Source organism: Exophiala aquamarina (assembly GCF_000709125.1).
Source record: "Exophiala aquamarina CBS 119918 chromosome Unknown aczIA-supercont1.13, whole genome shotgun sequence".
Classification (NCBI taxonomy): Eukaryota; Fungi; Ascomycota; class Eurotiomycetes; order Chaetothyriales; family Herpotrichiellaceae; genus Exophiala; species Exophiala aquamarina.
Window position 1 is genome coordinate 629,473 of NW_013550575.1, and position 16,486 is coordinate 645,958.

The 16,486-nt window shown below is 50.3% G+C and overlaps 7 protein-coding genes across 7 annotated transcripts; 3 read left to right on the forward strand and 4 right to left on the reverse strand.

Moving 5' to 3' along the window:
• Positions 1-2,407: 2,407 nt before the first annotated feature.
• A1O9_10524 (uncharacterized protein) lies at positions 2,408-4,237 on the forward strand (the record flags this gene model as incomplete). The annotated part of the gene is made up of 1 exon (XM_013400685.1): positions 2,408-4,237. One exon carries the CDS (start codon positions 2,408-2,410, stop codon positions 4,235-4,237), a length of 1,830 nt encoding a protein of 609 aa, XP_013256139.1.
• Positions 4,238-5,692: 1,455 nt separating this feature from the next.
• Positions 5,693-6,271, reverse strand: A1O9_10525 (uncharacterized protein; the record flags this gene model as incomplete). Its single annotated transcript, XM_013400686.1, has 2 exons — positions 5,693-6,074; positions 6,132-6,271. The coding sequence occupies 2 exons, from the start codon at positions 6,269-6,271 to the stop codon at positions 5,693-5,695; spliced, it is 522 nt and encodes a 173-aa protein (XP_013256140.1).
• A 786-nt stretch (positions 6,272-7,057) lies between these two features.
• Positions 7,058-7,419, forward strand: A1O9_10526 (uncharacterized protein; the record flags this gene model as incomplete). Its single annotated transcript, XM_013400687.1, has 2 exons — positions 7,058-7,156; positions 7,213-7,419. Coding segments are annotated over 2 exons (306 nt in total), but the record flags the coding sequence as incomplete, so codon positions are not given.
• A 447-nt stretch (positions 7,420-7,866) lies between these two features.
• On the reverse strand, positions 7,867-8,880 carry A1O9_10527 (uncharacterized protein; the record flags this gene model as incomplete). Its single annotated transcript, XM_013400688.1, has 2 exons — positions 7,867-8,745; positions 8,800-8,880. 2 exons carry the CDS (start codon positions 8,878-8,880, stop codon positions 7,867-7,869), a joined length of 960 nt encoding a protein of 319 aa, XP_013256142.1.
• Positions 8,881-9,876: 996 nt separating this feature from the next.
• On the forward strand, positions 9,877-13,581 carry A1O9_10528 (uncharacterized protein; the record flags this gene model as incomplete). Its single annotated transcript, XM_013400689.1, has 1 exon — positions 9,877-13,581. The coding sequence occupies one exon, from the start codon at positions 9,877-9,879 to the stop codon at positions 13,579-13,581; it is 3,705 nt and encodes a 1,234-aa protein (XP_013256143.1).
• A 516-nt stretch (positions 13,582-14,097) lies between these two features.
• A1O9_10529 (uncharacterized protein) lies at positions 14,098-14,484 on the reverse strand (the record flags this gene model as incomplete). The annotated part of the gene is made up of 1 exon (XM_013400690.1): positions 14,098-14,484. The coding sequence occupies one exon, from the start codon at positions 14,482-14,484 to the stop codon at positions 14,098-14,100; it is 387 nt and encodes a 128-aa protein (XP_013256144.1).
• Positions 14,485-15,357: 873 nt separating this feature from the next.
• A1O9_10530 (uncharacterized protein) lies at positions 15,358-16,478 on the reverse strand (the record flags this gene model as incomplete). The annotated part of the gene is made up of 2 exons (XM_013400691.1): positions 15,358-15,737; positions 15,788-16,478. 2 exons carry the CDS (start codon positions 16,476-16,478, stop codon positions 15,358-15,360), a joined length of 1,071 nt encoding a protein of 356 aa, XP_013256145.1.
• Positions 16,479-16,486: the final 8 nt, after the last annotated feature.

The following is a 16,486-nucleotide window of genomic DNA, read 5'->3' on the forward strand; positions in this document are numbered from 1 at the left end:
TCGACTCCTTGAATTCATGGAAGACTTCGCTGGCGATGATGAAAGTATCTCGGCCGGCAGGAACCCCACAATAGGCCATCGCGTGTCGACATGCCTCGGCGAACTTTTCTTCACTGAAACCATTGCAAACGGCGCACAGATATGGATGCGCCACTTCGCGGCTCTACCCAATGCCATCAACATCGTGATGTTCATCAAGGCGCTTTTCTAGAAATCCAACCCCTGCCGAGCACCAGGACCGACAAACCTCCGAGATGAATTCCTTGCTCACGGCGGAGAAATGGTCCCTCTTCTGCAACGGTGAGTTAGCCATGACGCCTTTCTATAGGGAGCCAAAAAGAGTGTACTGAGTAAGACTGAAGTTGGTTGGCGCAACTACATGGACGTGTTTGGCCCCCGCAAATTTCCTCACTATCTGATGACCGAGGGCTGGTTTAACCAAGGGGTTGGGGGATTGTTCCATTGCTGGCCGATATACTCTGGTCGTTCAGAGAGCGAGACACCGAAGAGTTCAGATGATGAATGTTTCCACGATTCCTGGATAGAAGTTTTGAACAGACGACGACGGAGTGGTACGGGCGTGGGTAAGAATCTTGACAAAAGAGGATGAGGTATTTTCCAATCAACCAACGAAAGTCAAGTGCGAGACATGGTGACAAAGACAGTTGATTCCCTGGGAGATCTCACAGTGTATTCATATAATCCCCAAATCAATGTAATGATGGACACACACTTGGACGAGTTCAGTCTCATTCTCAATGTGCAAGCGGGATTCCTGACATCTTAGGTAAGTCGTATACGGTCTTTCCGCCTTGTCGACTCTAATGGTCAAGTCAAGCGCGTCAGATGTTCCTGCAAGGCAAAGGAGGGCACATCATCGGAGTCGCTTCTCTGGCAGCCTACCGACCGATGAGTGGATAGCTGTATGCTTGTACTGCAGCGGATTCATCCCTTCGGCCCATTGCCGCCGATATTCTGCTCTTTCCGCATGCGGGTTGAAGCGACCTCGGCACGTCCGACTCTAGATCTCGCGTCCATTGATGGTTCGCTGACGAAGATAAGATATTCGCGCCGCAGCTCTAAAGCATGATCTGTGAGGAAAAAGAGGGCTTCTGCTAGACAACAAAGTTCCTGATAGGCTCGAGGGCCCAACGTCAATGGCATTGGTTTATGAGAAGCACTGGGCGCAGCAGAAGCTTTTGCCAAACGTTCCCTGCCCAGAGAAGCTCTCGAAACTTGATCCTCTATGATATAGCAGTCCTGGTCGCCGCAATGGTTGAAATTGGCCTGCTGAGTGGTATCAGGGGTGGTGCCCGTACGTAGCTACCACTTGCTTGGAATAGCTTGTTGGGCATGGTTTTCGCCTGCTTTTTCTGCCGTTGACCTCATAGGGCGTTGCTTCTACCATATTAGCCTGTGGTAGGGGAGGGCAGAAGGATCTATCAAGGAAGTTAAAAAGGATGGCCTCGTACTGTGTCGCCTAACTTGCTCCCTTAGGCGGAGGCGGCTCGTCCTTACATAGCAACCATTCAAGTCACCTAGTCTGTAACAAGTTAGTCAATATTTCGCCGCTACATTGTCCTTCCTGCTATTAGCTTAGAAATTAGTACTCGGTACAATGAAGAAGTTGCCAGTCACGTGATGAAAATCTATTGTCCAGGACGTCAGCACCAAACCATCGCAAAGGCGATTGAGAACCAGGTTATTCTCCCAGCATTCCATATCTTCCCTGGAGGGGAAACGAAGACCCGCACATTTCGTGATGAGCAGGTGTGAGTGGTTCCGGGACCTGTGATTCCCTTCCTTGTAATGACATGAAAGCCTCAGTACCTATGCAATACCACTAATGCCGCCTCGCCCACCTGCGACCCCCCACCTCTGGCACTTTTGACTCTGTAAACACTTCCGGATTCCCCCAGGCTGTCCAGGGCAGGAGTTTATCTCAGCACGGTGAGACCATTGGTCGTGGATCTCTCACGCAAATCAGGGAGACGGCTTGTCACTCCTTTAAGAGGTAGGGTGTACTTCGTACCGACAAACTTGATAGGGCCCACAATGGTGTACGATTAACAATTCCTGTCTCTCTTTTGGTCGCCAACAAACCAACATACCGACATAGGCCATTCATACTTGTGACGCTGGAATTAGAGACAGATCAATTTATCTCGCACAGCAATTCTCCCTCCCGCCCTCTAATCCGCCGTTTCCGGTCCCAGTAGGGACAGGACATCGCCTTAGTTGGCGTCTGGCCCACTCAAGCTCGTATTGCCTTTCCTCTTGCAAAAGTGTCCTGCACGTCCTTAGTCCATCGGAAACATCCTGATTTAGATGCCTGTAGCCATCTGTTTCTCTTCCTCTTCTGTTGGTCAGCACCCTCAACAAAACTCTGGTTTCCTCAGACCGACTAATGGCTATCAACTGGAAACTACGAGAGAGTGTGTTTCGACTGCTTGCTGCCGTTTATGCGGAGCTTGGTGAGGCTGCTGTAAGTGCTCCTGAGGGCCACGATGCATGCCCATTGGCAGAACTGATCGATGCCCAGTTCAAAGGTCGATATTCTAGCATTGCCAAATTCTATGGCAACGACGCAACCTACGATGCTGTCAAATCTTTCTTCGCAAAGGAGATCTCCAGGGCTGCCGAGGACCTTCATCGTCAAAATCCAGGCACCCAACCCACAAATAGACCTCTGGCGCAGAAATCATCAGCTTCACGGTCGTCGTGGCGGACTATGCATCTTGACTTCAACGAGCAGGACATTAGCTTCGTTAGTGAGAGAGAGGTCGAGGTACATTCCAGACATGCATTGCAGAGACCACCAAAGCGCCCTCGAATTTCGGAATATCCCCAACCGCATGTCGAAGAATTAGGAGAACAAGAAGGCCAACCAGCAGAATTCCATTCAGCACCAGAGTTTTCACCTTTACCGATGACGAACGGCGTGCACAACGGTTTCCAGGCTGTCAACGAGCGATATACATCTCCTCAAGCTCAGACTAATGAGAACCATAACTCAAATGTGCGAAACCAGTCCGTGCAACGCGAACGCCGAATGCCCACAGCACCACGCGAGCTCACATCCAACTCGACAGATCCAAGCTACGTACCATCACCCAGTCCAATATTTGCAACGCCAAAACGAACCGGAGCAGCACCGAAAAAACGACCATACAAAGAAATCCCAGGTTGCAATCTTGGGTACCAGACAGTCTCGTCGTCCTCGCAGCCCGCTTCCGACTTGACACAGGAGCCCGAATCATTCGGCTACGTGTCCAATGCCGGCCTTTTTCGCTGTGCACTGTGTTTCAGTCAGCTCCCCACTCAAGACGCACTAGACAGACATGAGGCCAGGAGTCAGCTACACCTGCGGAACCTGCAAAACCCAGCCATTGTCTCCAAGGGCAGAGCAAAACTTGGACAAGTCGCTGCACTACCTCATCAATCATCGGACGGCCCAACAGCATCTCGACCCTTGAAACTGGGAGGCTTTGGTGACCGAGGCGGGCGACACATCAATATCGGTCCAAGTCTCATAAGGGGCTTCACCGACCAAGATCATCCACCACACCGCCGGGAGAACATGGCGAACTCGTCGAGAGCCATGGATACCATTGAAGCCCTCCCTCGGACATCAAGATCACCGCCTTTACAGATAGATACGGCAGCAGAAGGCAACGATACTGCGCAACCATCGGAATTTGAGCCAGAAGTGGAGAACATGGTCGACAAGGGAAAACGGCGTGCTTCTCCCTATCCAACTTCCGCGGCTCAATCGTACCAGACAGCACCGCTGAATGCTACATCACAGGCCGCACACCCACTCAATGAAGATGAATCCATCAGGCCGAATTTAGCAAATGCTGACCAAAACGACACTACAAACACAGCCACAAACGCTAAGCCTCGGGCCACCAAACCTCCATCCCGTCTGCGTCCTCTAGAGGTCGCGGAAATCCTCCGGCTGACTGGCATTCGCCTTGCGGAGAAGTACATCGCAGAGCACCCAGATTTGATCGCGCAGACCATGGGAAGAGTCCAGCGCGAATTCACTGCGGCTTCAGCCTCTGTAAATGCCAGTGTGGGCTCGGTCAGTGTAGAGCCAACGATTAAAGGCGCGAGAGATGGTAAGGTGGACATCAACAGGTGTGAACAAGTCAACGATTATGCCGGGAGGAGAGGGGAAAGAGCCAGGCCTAGGAATACGGCTATGGACGTGGATGTAGTCATCCTCGATTGATAATGCAAGAAAATCAATCAACCCGGCTGTAGCATTACCTTCTGACGCGTATAGCATTCGCGGTGCACAGTCAGTCACTCACGCGATTTGTGTCAAGCCACATGTTCAATGAATCTGTTGGAGGTTCTCGCCAGCATGCACGTAGCATCACCGTATGTAGAAGCAAAGTGCATATTGACAAGCTAGCGTGTTGCCAGGTCTACATGCCCCGTGATTCCCGGCCAACATGCGACCCGGGGTCCATCACAGATCGAGTTCGCTGTACCTGGCGGCGAACTTTGGGCACCTTCCGCTGGGCCAGAAGAACAGCGATCCGGATTGTCGAAGTCGCATGCAGTTGTCGCAAAGTCCAGTCGCAAGGTCTGCTACATTCAATCCTAGCATCCTTCATGCATTGCGCCCCTCTCTGATTGACGTGTCTCAACTGCTGCCTGTTCAGTCAGCAGTGGTAGGCTGACGAAGACTGGTGGGAAAAATCGGGAGGCTGGGAAACTCAATAGAGGGGAAAGCTGCATGACGACGGATTTTCTAGGCTAGAGCGGGGCGTAGATGACACGATGGTCCTGTGTCGAGCTACGAGTACGTGTGATACTCTGGTCCTCTGTAGAGTTTGTGTTCAAACAGTCACTGGCGTACAGGGGACTCAGTACGAAATGGCGAGAAATTAGGCAAATCCGTAGAAAACGAGGAAAGTTCGGAAACTCGAACCAGATTCTGCCCACATCCTCAGGCGGAGCTATGCAGGCTATGTTCCTTCTATGTTACGCGGAAACATCGTGCATGGGCTCTCCTCAAAGAACATCGCCTGCATCAAATTCGTGTTAAGTGGTTGCAGAAGCTCTTCGCGGGAAGACCAGAGCCAAGCGAGGCATCCAGAGTTCCACCCTGGTCGCTTTCGCTCTGGGCCAGCCTTGGTTATATTGGTTATATTGGCAGACGGGCCATGACTCTGTCAGGGTGCAATGGGCACCAGAGACATCAGCATTGCCCGAGACTGGCGCTCCGTTCGAGAGGAATACTTGGGTTGAAAGGGGTGGGTGATCTGACTTCCAGAGTACTCGTACAGTCCGACTGGAGGTGTTGCCCGTGCACACCCTTGCATACAACCCAAAGCGCTAATGCAGGTGGAAACAGCGCTAAAAAAAATGTACAATTGGACGACAAATCTTCTCACATTGAAGCCAGGCATCAGCTTGATATAGGATTTATACTGGGGAACACTCACGCTTCGAAGCTAGGCCAATGGTGCAGATGGAACCAGGCTTCCGCGCACTCGCTGCTGCAGACCCTGAAATTAAAACCGGTCAGGAGAGAAAGTCTAGCTGACCAGCTTGGGCCTTGTTCATTTTCCTTTCGATTTTCAACCCATCTTCCCGATCCGAACTCCCTCAATTGCCCTGTTCTTTCACGCCGATTGCAAAAACCGGGACTCCGTCCCACCTTGGTCCTATACACTCAAACTCGTCCCAGGTAGCTTCCACTGGCATAACTGCTCATACTGCTGCTGGCCATGCTACTCTCTGGGGTGATCTGGCCATAGCCATTCTTGAAGTAATCAACCGGCACATAGAAAGATTCGTCGGTGGGATATGCGTCAATCTCTACCTTGGGCTCCTCCTCCGCCTTGACACCTTGCGACTCCGAGACTGGGCTGCTCATATCTGAGAATGGCTCGCCATCAAGGATTTCTTGTTTGACCGCTTGCTTAGATCGCTTCGTTGGCGTCTTAACCTCGCCTTCTCGCTTGCGTTTGGTTGGTGTAGACGGTGCCGAGAGGTTCTGGCCAGCTCCTTGCAATTTCTTGTCTGATTCATTTCGCAATTTGTAATACTTTTGGCTGCTTCGGTGTCAGTGGGCCTGATGCTGTCTGGAGGTCGAAGTTCAGAGTGCGTACCTGACTGCAGAAGCCGAAAGACCTCCTCCCAAGAGGGCAGCAACGGCAGTCCAAGTGTCAGCCGAGGGTCTCAGATTGGCCCGGGAAATGGCCAGCAGGAGCATCTGACGCTCTCGCTCAGCTGTCCATTGGTAAGGCATCTTTTTGAACAGTTCAAACAAGGACAACCCAAACACTCGGTAAGTGAGCGCGATATGGAGGGTGAGCTGGACACAAACGAACGGGAAAAATAGAGGGAAACAACAGAGAAAATGCTGTAAATCCAGAAGAAATAGTAGGCCGGTCCTTGGGAGCCACTCGAGAAGGTGGGTGTGGATCATTCCAAGGAGAAGCATAGCATATCAACGGGGCAACCTTAGACGCTGCATGGAGGGAGCGGAGGTTTGGGAATGTCACACCTGGCGTGCTGGGAACTACTGGCATGGAAGGGACATCCTTTTGGACGGGAAAGTAGAAGAGAGTGGCTGGGTTTTGCCGATCTTCGTAGCCCGAGATGAAAAGCAAGAGACGTTTGTAGCTTGAGCTGTCAAGAAAGGTGTAAATCCGGCCTGGAGAACCCAAGCCAGAACAAATATACACGCCTCTCAAGCTCGAGAGGACGGAACGCTGGAAACTGTCCGACTCGAAGCTATTTTAGCGAAGGTCCAGCGGTGTGCCAGGAGCCACCACGCCTTGAGGTTCGATCCATTGCCGTCTCCTGGGTAGTGCCTGCGTGACTTGTGAAATTCATGTAATGACAATACGACGCCTGTGCTGTATGATTCTGCCCACGGGGCTATTGAGAAGTCAGGCTGAAGACACCTCAGTCACTTCAAATCAACGGTATAAATAAGAGACAAACAAGCGCCGTTCGATCTCTCATCATCATGTCTTGTCCTCCAAGAACTCCAATTGCAAAGGTCCTAGCCAGTCCTTGTTCAAAGGACTCTCAGAACAAGACAGCAGCAATGTCGAAGATTGAAATCAAGGAATCCGACATTGCAATCCTCATTGCCGCGATTCAGAATTCCGTTGGGCCTGTCCAGGTGAGTTTAGTCCTGGATTCCCACCTGTGTTCCACTGAACCTGGCTCACCGATCAGGTCGATGCAGAGAGGGTTGCGAAGCAGCTGGGGATGAGTTTATCGACCATTCCACCTAAGTTCACAACCCTTCGGAAACGATACAACATTGACATCAAAGTGCTCAATTCGGGTGCGCTTCAGCGCAATCGAACCAACACGCCGAAGAAAGCAAAATCACGAAGCAATCTGCAATCTGTCAAGCTGGCTCAGCCGGTATCGTGGCCGGAGGACGCTCTTGATGGGGTCGAGATCCAAAGTCCTTCGCCTATCAAGGACGAAAATGGTAACTCTCCCTGAGAGGTAGACAGCCTGGGATAGATGCGTCCAAGATATGGCAGTTGATTCTAGTCTGGTGGAGTCAGGCCTTGTAATGAACAGAAATCAGTGGTTGAGCAATGCGATGCTTGGGTTTGTAGAGCTGAGACATTAAGCAAATTCAATTGATGATATTTCCATCTGATAGTGTGTCGTGTCTTTTGATCAATCCACAATTGTGTATAGTACATCAACAGGCCGCGTAATCCGTACATTCTGTATGTACCATTGTCGTCAATCCGATCGACTCCTTCATGGTTGGCACGCTGGTTGAACAGATTGCGGTGGCATAGCGACCAGCGCCTTGGGAAGATACAGTGCTGCCACTTTGAAATTGACTCCTTAAAGATATATATTCTACAGCGCCCGCTCAACATAACGAACCATATTCCGAATAGCGCCTGGGGGCAATCCAGTAATGGATGGGCTCAGCAGTGTCCGGAGAGCATCCTTTTCAATAACGACACGCCTCTTCTCCAGGAGGTCCTTTACGTCCACGTCGCTGATGCTTTTCAGCGTCGCGTGCTGGTTGATCAGACCCATCTTCCTAAATACCTCGGGATTTGACTCTTCCGACAATCCTGTGACGACCATCGTCCCTCCATTCTCACGTGCCCACTTATTCCCCAAGAAGCAATGCAGCAGCCAGCGATCAGTTTGATCCTCCATGGCACTGATATCATTGTCCAATATGATCAGTTCTCCTTTCCTATAGCGATAACTCAAGGCCGTGCGAAATGCCTGAGCGTAGACTTTTGCCTGCAGCTCCGTGGAAAAATCTCTAGGATGCGGCCCGAATGCAGCACCGCCGCCTCTTCTGATGGGCGACTTCTTGGTACCTGCACGAGCTTTGCCCGTACCCTTTTGTTGGAGAATTTTGCGGTTACTGCCATGAACATCGGTTTTCCATTTGGTACTCGCAGTCCCTTGTCGCGATCCATCTGCTTCAAAGATGACTGCCCGGTGCAAGATGTCACGCCTCAGTGGGACGTTGAGGAACTGAGGATGGTACAAGGCATAGCCATTTGGTTCAAGAGAGGGAAATTGATACAATGTCGCAACAACGGGCTGTTCGAAAGCGTTCAGCGAAAGCGGGGGTCGGCTTTGATTTTCGCTCCTCCGAGGTGTCGGGGGGTTAACATGACGAGCTCCAGGCTCGGTCGAGCTTGTAGAGGCAGCGAGCGGTAATTGGATCTCGGTAGCGTACGAGCGAAAGAGTCGTGGGGCAAGACATTGCTACTTGGAGATCAGCTCAACAGCTACAGGAATTGCTCCTTAGGGATGACATACCATCAAAGGATCTGCGGAACTGAGGCGACTGGACCCCCTGGCAAGTCCCAGGAGGTTTCGAGTGGCAGATGAGTGCGCCATAGCTGCGCTCGTAGGTCCAGCGCAGCGCAGAATGTGGTGAAGGAATTGGCGTATCTTCTGTTCAATGTCCCAAGAAAAGTCGCGCCAAATGTGACATGCGTTTATGTTGGCAGGTTTGCCGAGCTTCTCTAGTCACGTGAATATCGGCACGTGACGTCCTCCTACTTCGAGATCCAAGTTGACAACAGGGCTGCTGAACACCGCCATCATCAATCAATCTCCGCACCTTCGTTCGATACATAGTAATGGCTGCACTTCGGGTCTGCCGATCCTTTCTCGCAATGGACTAGCAGGGTTGAAGAATACCTGTTCGCCTGTTCAATTCGATCTACGAAACATTCCATACTCGGATCATGTAAAGTCTTGAGTTGGCACGACTGATAGGCTTGGCCTGAAGTAAGTCAAGGCCAGTCAAGAATAGAGCCGCAAAAATCAAGGGACTAAGAGAGGCTGTTTGAAGATGCTTAGGCCAGAGCAAGCAATTTTATGTCCCTATCGAGGCTAGCCTTGCGACAAATCTTGCCTGGGAGACTGGGGAGGCTTACCAATTTCAAACCTCGTTCCCACCTCCTTGGGGGGCCTGACCACTGACTGCGCGCTGTTCCACAGCCTGATGGACTTCAGAGCCCATCACGATTGGGTCTCCTCAGAATTTATCCAGCAGCATCTGTCGCGCCACCTGGGCTGACCGAAGCCACTCATTCTATTGATCCACCGAGGGTTGGACAATTTCGTCCATCCGGTGCTTGGCAGAGGTTGTTATATACAAGTCAAGGAGTACACAGATATTATTGGGTGGCGGCCTAACATGCAACACACCACCCTATATAGTCGGGTTCGGCCCCATGCTCTCCTGTGAGGCCTCCGGCCCTATTACACCACAATCTTGATCCTTCAAATAATAGTGATGAACGTGGCCCTGACTGCCATCGCACTTTCTACGCATCCAGAACGAGCATGATAGTCATGACATTTGGCTGAAATCCAGAGCTTCAAATGAAGAAATTTCTCGCCTTCTCGACCTTGACCAGACGAAATCGCCCTCCGCAGCAGGAATACGACAACATTCCGTTGAGCAACGATGTGGGGGCAACCACCAATCGTGAACGAAAGTTCAAGACCATCATTCAGGGCTCGAGTAAAGAAAGTATCGATGACCAAATTGGCAGCCAACGCACAAATACAGAATACAACCCGCAAATATTGACCCGACCCATCCTTCTTATCTTTGCTTTCCTCTCGGCTGCAGTCGTTGCGTCCTTGCAAGGTATCTACAGTCGTTCTCAGAGCAACCAAGGCATTACTCAATCTAATGACAATTTGCATTACCTATGGACCTACGGCCCGACCGCCATTCTGATCTTGTTTACCGTGGTATGGCGTCAGGTGGATTATGCAGTAAAGTCTTTGCAGCCATGGGCTGAGATGGCAAATGGTCCAGTCTCTGCAGAAAGAAGCCTTCTACTCGACTACGTCACGCCCTTCCAAGGAGTAGTTTTGTGGCGTTCAATCTTCAGTGGCCACTATGTCATTACTCTATCCATCACAACCTTCTTCCTGACTAAAGCACTCACTATTGTCTCGACTGGCTTGTTAACTCTGCAACCCCTCCGCATCGACTCCATTCGGACCACAATTTCTTACGACACCATATTCAATGGCTCGGCCTTTGACGGGGGCTCAGTCGTTGATTCGAGGCCTGCCTACACGTTGTATGCCATCCAGGCATTCAATACGAGTTACCCAGCTGGAACGACTGACATGTACGCTGTGCAGCAATTCTCTCAATCAGGAAACACGAGTGACATAGAGTCCTACACAGCGATAACCGATGTCTTCACGACCAGTGTTGAATGTGAGATTGGGTCCATGAATTATACCCTTGGCTACAATACCCTAACAGACACTACTCCGGTCTCCAGCTATTGGAATACAACAGTTTCTCTCCCCGGATGTGAAGTCCGTGAGGCTTCCTTGGACGCCCCTAGTTGGATGTACAACACCTCCGACGACAATCCTGAGCCAAACTACGGTTACTTTGCAAGTTTCCAGCCGGTCAACTGCTCCAATTTGGCCAATGACGATCGGGAAAAGTGGAGATTCATGGTGGCTGCTTTACACGTCAAAGGTGTCAGGCAAAATGCAAATGAAGTCCTTGAGGGCTTGGGACTTGTTTGCATACCGAAATATAGCATTCAGCCTGCAACAGTCACATCAGACTCGTTTAACAACGTCCAAGAGGTGGTCTTTTCAAATGATACATCTCGTCAACTGGAAGGGGTAACGGATGCTGATATCACAAATGGTGTCGAAAGCACAAATCAGTTGGCTCTGAATATCGCCATTAATCTTGATTTAGATCTAAGGTTGGACGGCTTCATTGAGTTGGGTGCTGCAGAGATGAACATCAGTGACATGCAAGAACTCCTTAATCCTGACGTTTTGGAGCTACTGGCAAAGCGCACCTACCAAAGACTTTCTGCACAGATAGCTCATACTTTCCTGACATCCCCTGTCGGCGGTCAAGATGATTCCACGTCTATCCCGGCCACCACATCACAAAACGAGTTCCGTCTTGTTGTCCGCCAACTACCAACTCGGATTATGCAAGGCCTGGCCGCTGCAATCTGCTTTCTCGCCATGACCATGGCCTTCACCGTTCCTAGAGGAGTGGTTCCTAGAAACATTGATGCAATTGCTCCGCTGGCAGCAATAATAGCTCGAAGTCCGACATTACAAAGACAGCTCTGCATGGTCGGCCATCTCAATATGGAAGACCTACGTAAACTTCTTTCCCAGTATGAGTACCGAACCGTCATGGAGGATCGATTGGGCACATCCACGTTCTCGATTCAAGGCCTTTCCAAGGATGCTACTCACTCAGAGGGCCGTCACATGGAAAGATCTCGCACTCTAGAAACGTTCCAGTGGTGGCGTCCTTGGGTCCTCACCCGTCGTGCCATGGTAGGCTGCTTGATTACGCCAATTGCGGCCATCATTGGCCTTGAGATTACGCTTCGCCAGTCGGACAAGAATGCTGGGCTTAGTGATGTCGACGCTGAATCTTTAACTAGATATGCGTGGATTTACATTCCAACTCTAGTCTTTGTCCTGATAGGAACGCTTTATAATACTGTCGACTTTGAGTTGGAGCTGTCTGCACCCTACTACGCGCTCTCCAAGGAATACTGTGATGCTCAATCAAGTATGTTCTACAATCATTTCCGGGGATTTGCGCTTCAAAGCGTTTGGCTCGCACTTCGGAAACGGAAATTCGCCCTTGCAGCAGCTTCTGTTTCCGTTATACTTTCGCCTCTCCTTACAATTGTTGTAAGTGGCTTATTCTTGCCACAGGCTACCACAGACATCACCCCTTCCGAGCTACAAAGTCTAAGTTGGTTCAACACGACAGGTTGTGAAGATTGTGACGCTCTATACACCACCTCTAAGGCCAAGAGTATCCCGGGGTTGATAATCCAAGGCAATATGTCTTACCCGGCATGGACGTACGATGAAGTGGCACTTCCACAATTGTCATTTTCAGACCCTGAGTTGGCAGGAGGCAGAAAAACGATTCACATGACAGGTACTGTTTCGCTGACGACTTCGGCGCTTCGCGCCGGCATGAATTGCACGCTCGTTCCGAATGATCTGTTGAATGAGGTTGTTCTCAACGTGACTGACAAATCTCTCACAACTAATTTCACTTATCCAACCTGCGGGTCCGACTTTGGCGACGAGAACTCGCGAACCACCATATATAGCTACACAGAAACCCCATGGTATCTTGGCTCTGTATCCAGCTTGGGTAACGACCTTCCGTGCCCTGTTTGGTCTTTGACCTATGCTCTTATCAACGAAAAGGATGAGTTAGAGCAGCTCTCGGTTCACCTTTGTGCCCCATCCGTTGAGATGGTGGAGGTCAATGCTACGTTCAATCTTCCAGATTTCTCCATCACCGAAGCTCCAATCGTCAATGAGGACTCGGCCATTTTATTTTCTGACTGGTACGATCCTTATCCTGCCTATGGTGACCTCAACATCACCACTGGGAGCGTCAGCCAAGAATTCAGTGCTATGATCGCCGGAAAAGATGGCAAGCCGATTACCGAGCTTGCGGACAGTAAGACTCTCATCGCATCATACACGAAACTGTACCGCGTCTATGCAGCACAGATATTCAATACGGACTTCCGTTCAGCTTGGGACGATCTGCCCAAGAATCAAAGCCAGGCTAATTCCATTCCAGCACATCAACTGGCGACACTCAGCAACCCAAACCGTGTCCGCTTGTTCCAGTCCAAAGTCTCAACTCGTATCTTGCAAGGTTTGCTTGCTGGTCTGCTGGTCTGCGGCCTCTTCGTCTTCTTCCTTATCGACGCGAGGAAGGTGCTTTCAAAACCACTGGGCACCATTGCCGTAACCGCAACCTTGTTAGCTAGCAGTACACTAGTGGACGAGAAGTCTGGTAATGCCCCTCCACTAGGAGCAGAGTGGTGGAGTGACAGGGAGTGGGAGAAGAGGGAAGTCTGGACTGACAAGCTGTTCAGAATGGGCTGGTGGTACGAGCATGAGAGCAGCATCATAACCGCCGTGGGCAATGATGAAAATTCAGATGACAACGTGATCGGTAAGAGTGTCCCAGAAGAGCACATGAGGATGACGAAGGATTTCAGGATCGATACCAAACCTCCAGTATAGAATTTGAGGCTGAATTTGAGGCTTCTGGGTCCAAGAGCGTTTCGTGGCTCCTCACCTTGGGCGGCAAGTTTGCCAGCAATGCAGTTGTGGGATTGTGGGATAGCGGGCATTGAACCGTCAAGATCGGTTCACCGTCTGTTTTCAGAGCATTTAATTTTGAGCGAAGGCAAAGGACGAAATCATGTCATATTCATTTGCTGTCGTGGAGATTGGCCTGTAGCATCAGTGGGACAAGGGACATTTGGAAATTTTGCGGAGGTGCGATGTTGGAAATGTATAGACTATATTCGATCGGCCCATTTATCGGCGCAGTTTCGACCAAACAATTACTCAGACCATTTTCAATACAAATGGGAAACGTGCAAGATAGACTGTCCACCTCCTCATATTACACCGTTTCTGCTCAGTGTTATAGTAGACGTGTTCAAAACGGCTTGCCGAAAAGTGCACCTGCTCGCACCACACGGGCACACGCACCGCAAACCATCCAAACGTCTCCCACGACAGCTCCATTGCTCATTTATCCTTCGGCAAATCGACCAAACTCCACACCCTAGAGATCTTGCCAGCCTCAAACCTATAAAACACATGCTCATAAAAGACCAATCTACATAGTCCGGGCTGTATTCCAGGCGGCTCATAACTCAACTTTAGCCTCGCGGCCACGGTGCCATCTCCGTTATTGCTGGCCACGCTGTCCTCCTCGACCACCAGATCCTCCACCTCGAAGTTAAAGTCCTTGAAGTCCTTGGTGCTATCTAGGATCATCTGTCCGTACTCGTCTGGCGTCATGGCCTTGGAGGAGTTGTGCACCACGTTCTCGGCGACGAATGGTGAGAGCCGTAAGTAGCCCATGTCGTTGAGGGTCGAGATATACTCGTTGTAGATGGTGCGGAGGTCCATTGTTGATTGAGACCTTGTATAATGTATTACTGTTACCGTTTGCTGGGCTGAGCTTTGGTGGAAAATGCTGTTCTTGTTGAGAGGTGCAATCGGGCTCCAGTGGCGTTGGATAAAAATGCCAAGAAGTTAATTATATTTCATATTTTGGTCAGGGCGTGGGGTCTACTGTTCACTGTAGTTATGGTAGAATGGATGGGAGCGTTGAGCCGGTGAAATCTTGATATTTATGAAGATGAACATGAATCCACAACACCGTGGGCCGGGAGATCGTCGCTACTTAAACGTGAAGCTGTCCGAATTGGATGACCCTTTCGGGCAGACTTGGAGCGAGTGGTGGTATATACGCGCTTCCTTAGTCATGCTAATTTTCCCGCATTGAAATACAATAGTCTTTAGGACATGAGTATCATGTTTAGTCAAGGAAACAATCTCCTCCGCTTCATAATCTCCATAATCGGCATGCAATAGGGAAGCCATTGTTTGAGTTCATGCTGACACCTGAAAACCCGTCGGAAATTTACCATGCCCACACATCCTGTTTTTGCTCTTTTTATCGGTGCTCCATGAGTGAGCCCAGACCCCTGGCCTCATGTTGATGCTTGACATTTGATATGCACCGGTTAAGACTAGGGCTTATCTAATCTTTCAAAGGCTGAACAGGATGATTGGGCGTAGTGTGAGTGTTGATGGCCGAACTATTGGGCTGCTCTGGTAGAACTGGACATCCTGTATCGTGGAATTGTCGTTTTCGAGAGCGTAAGTCAACGTTATGCCAGTACTGGTCTTTTCATTGCATTGTGCAAATTCCCGAGTCCGCCGGTTAAGAGTCGATAGAGTCAACACGCGGAACCTCGCACATCTTACACTTTATATTCACCCCATTGGCGAGCCCCAAGGTTTCCCACAGATGAACTCCGTGGCATAGCTTCTGTAACGGCGGAGCAAATCAGTATCTCGTAGTCCCCGGCCTGGGACGCCGGGGCTTGATGAAGTCTGAGAGCGAGTGCCAAAATGGACGGCCATGGCAGACCCGTCCACGATAGCAGTTCGATTGTATCGAGAAGGCAGGGTTTGCGTAAACCAGGAGCCGTCGTCGCCTTTCACGGGATATTTGATCACGTCGTTGCCTGAAAAGACCATAAAATTGATGTTTCGACTGTCACGGTTATATGTCCACGTGTCAAATTTGTACTGCTGGAGTTGGCCGCGCTCAAGGTGGTCCAGGAATGAATAATGCTCTTGGAAAGTGATCCCTGTCAGTTGGTTGTTCCTCTCGAGGAAAATAGACAACGGAAGAACTTACGCTGTGCCGCTACCGTCCATGGCAAGTACTCTGAAGATTCATTGGTCGTGTTAGACGCGTTGTCATGTCTCAACATCTCATCGGCTGGAGTGTAGCGAGTTCCGCTGTGGCCAAGCGGTAGCCACCTGTGACCTTTGAAGGGTGGTGGGCTTTCGACACTAAAATTGTAGGCGCTATTGCTCTCCCAGGACGGTAATGTCGATGGTCGCCAATCAACCATATGTCGTCGATCATCGTCTACAAAACCATCAGGTTTCGCAGTTTCTGGTAAATACGGCCTTGAAGCGTTGAGGTGATGCTGAGTGACCCATGAAGATGCTGGCTGATTGAGCACATTGGCGCTGACCATCAAATAATCTGGATCGTTGATCTTGCGCCGAACAATGGATTGAATAGCGTGGTCTTCCAAGAAAAGTATGTCGTCGTCGATTTTGACGTAGAGAACGTCTGGCTCGCAGAGTTTGTATCCTTCATCGAATGGTTTGTCGTCGTCTTGTGCTTTGGTATATATTTCGTGTAGATCATACTCGGGGACGCTGTCCGTCAGATCATGCAGGTAGACGATATCGACAGTCCGGGTAGCACGCATGATAAAGATAACCTCGTCCAACCAACCACCGTTGCGGACAAGATTCCGTTGAAGGTAACAGTCCAAGATGGAGATGTATTCTTTTCTCCCAGCGAACACCATTCCGACTA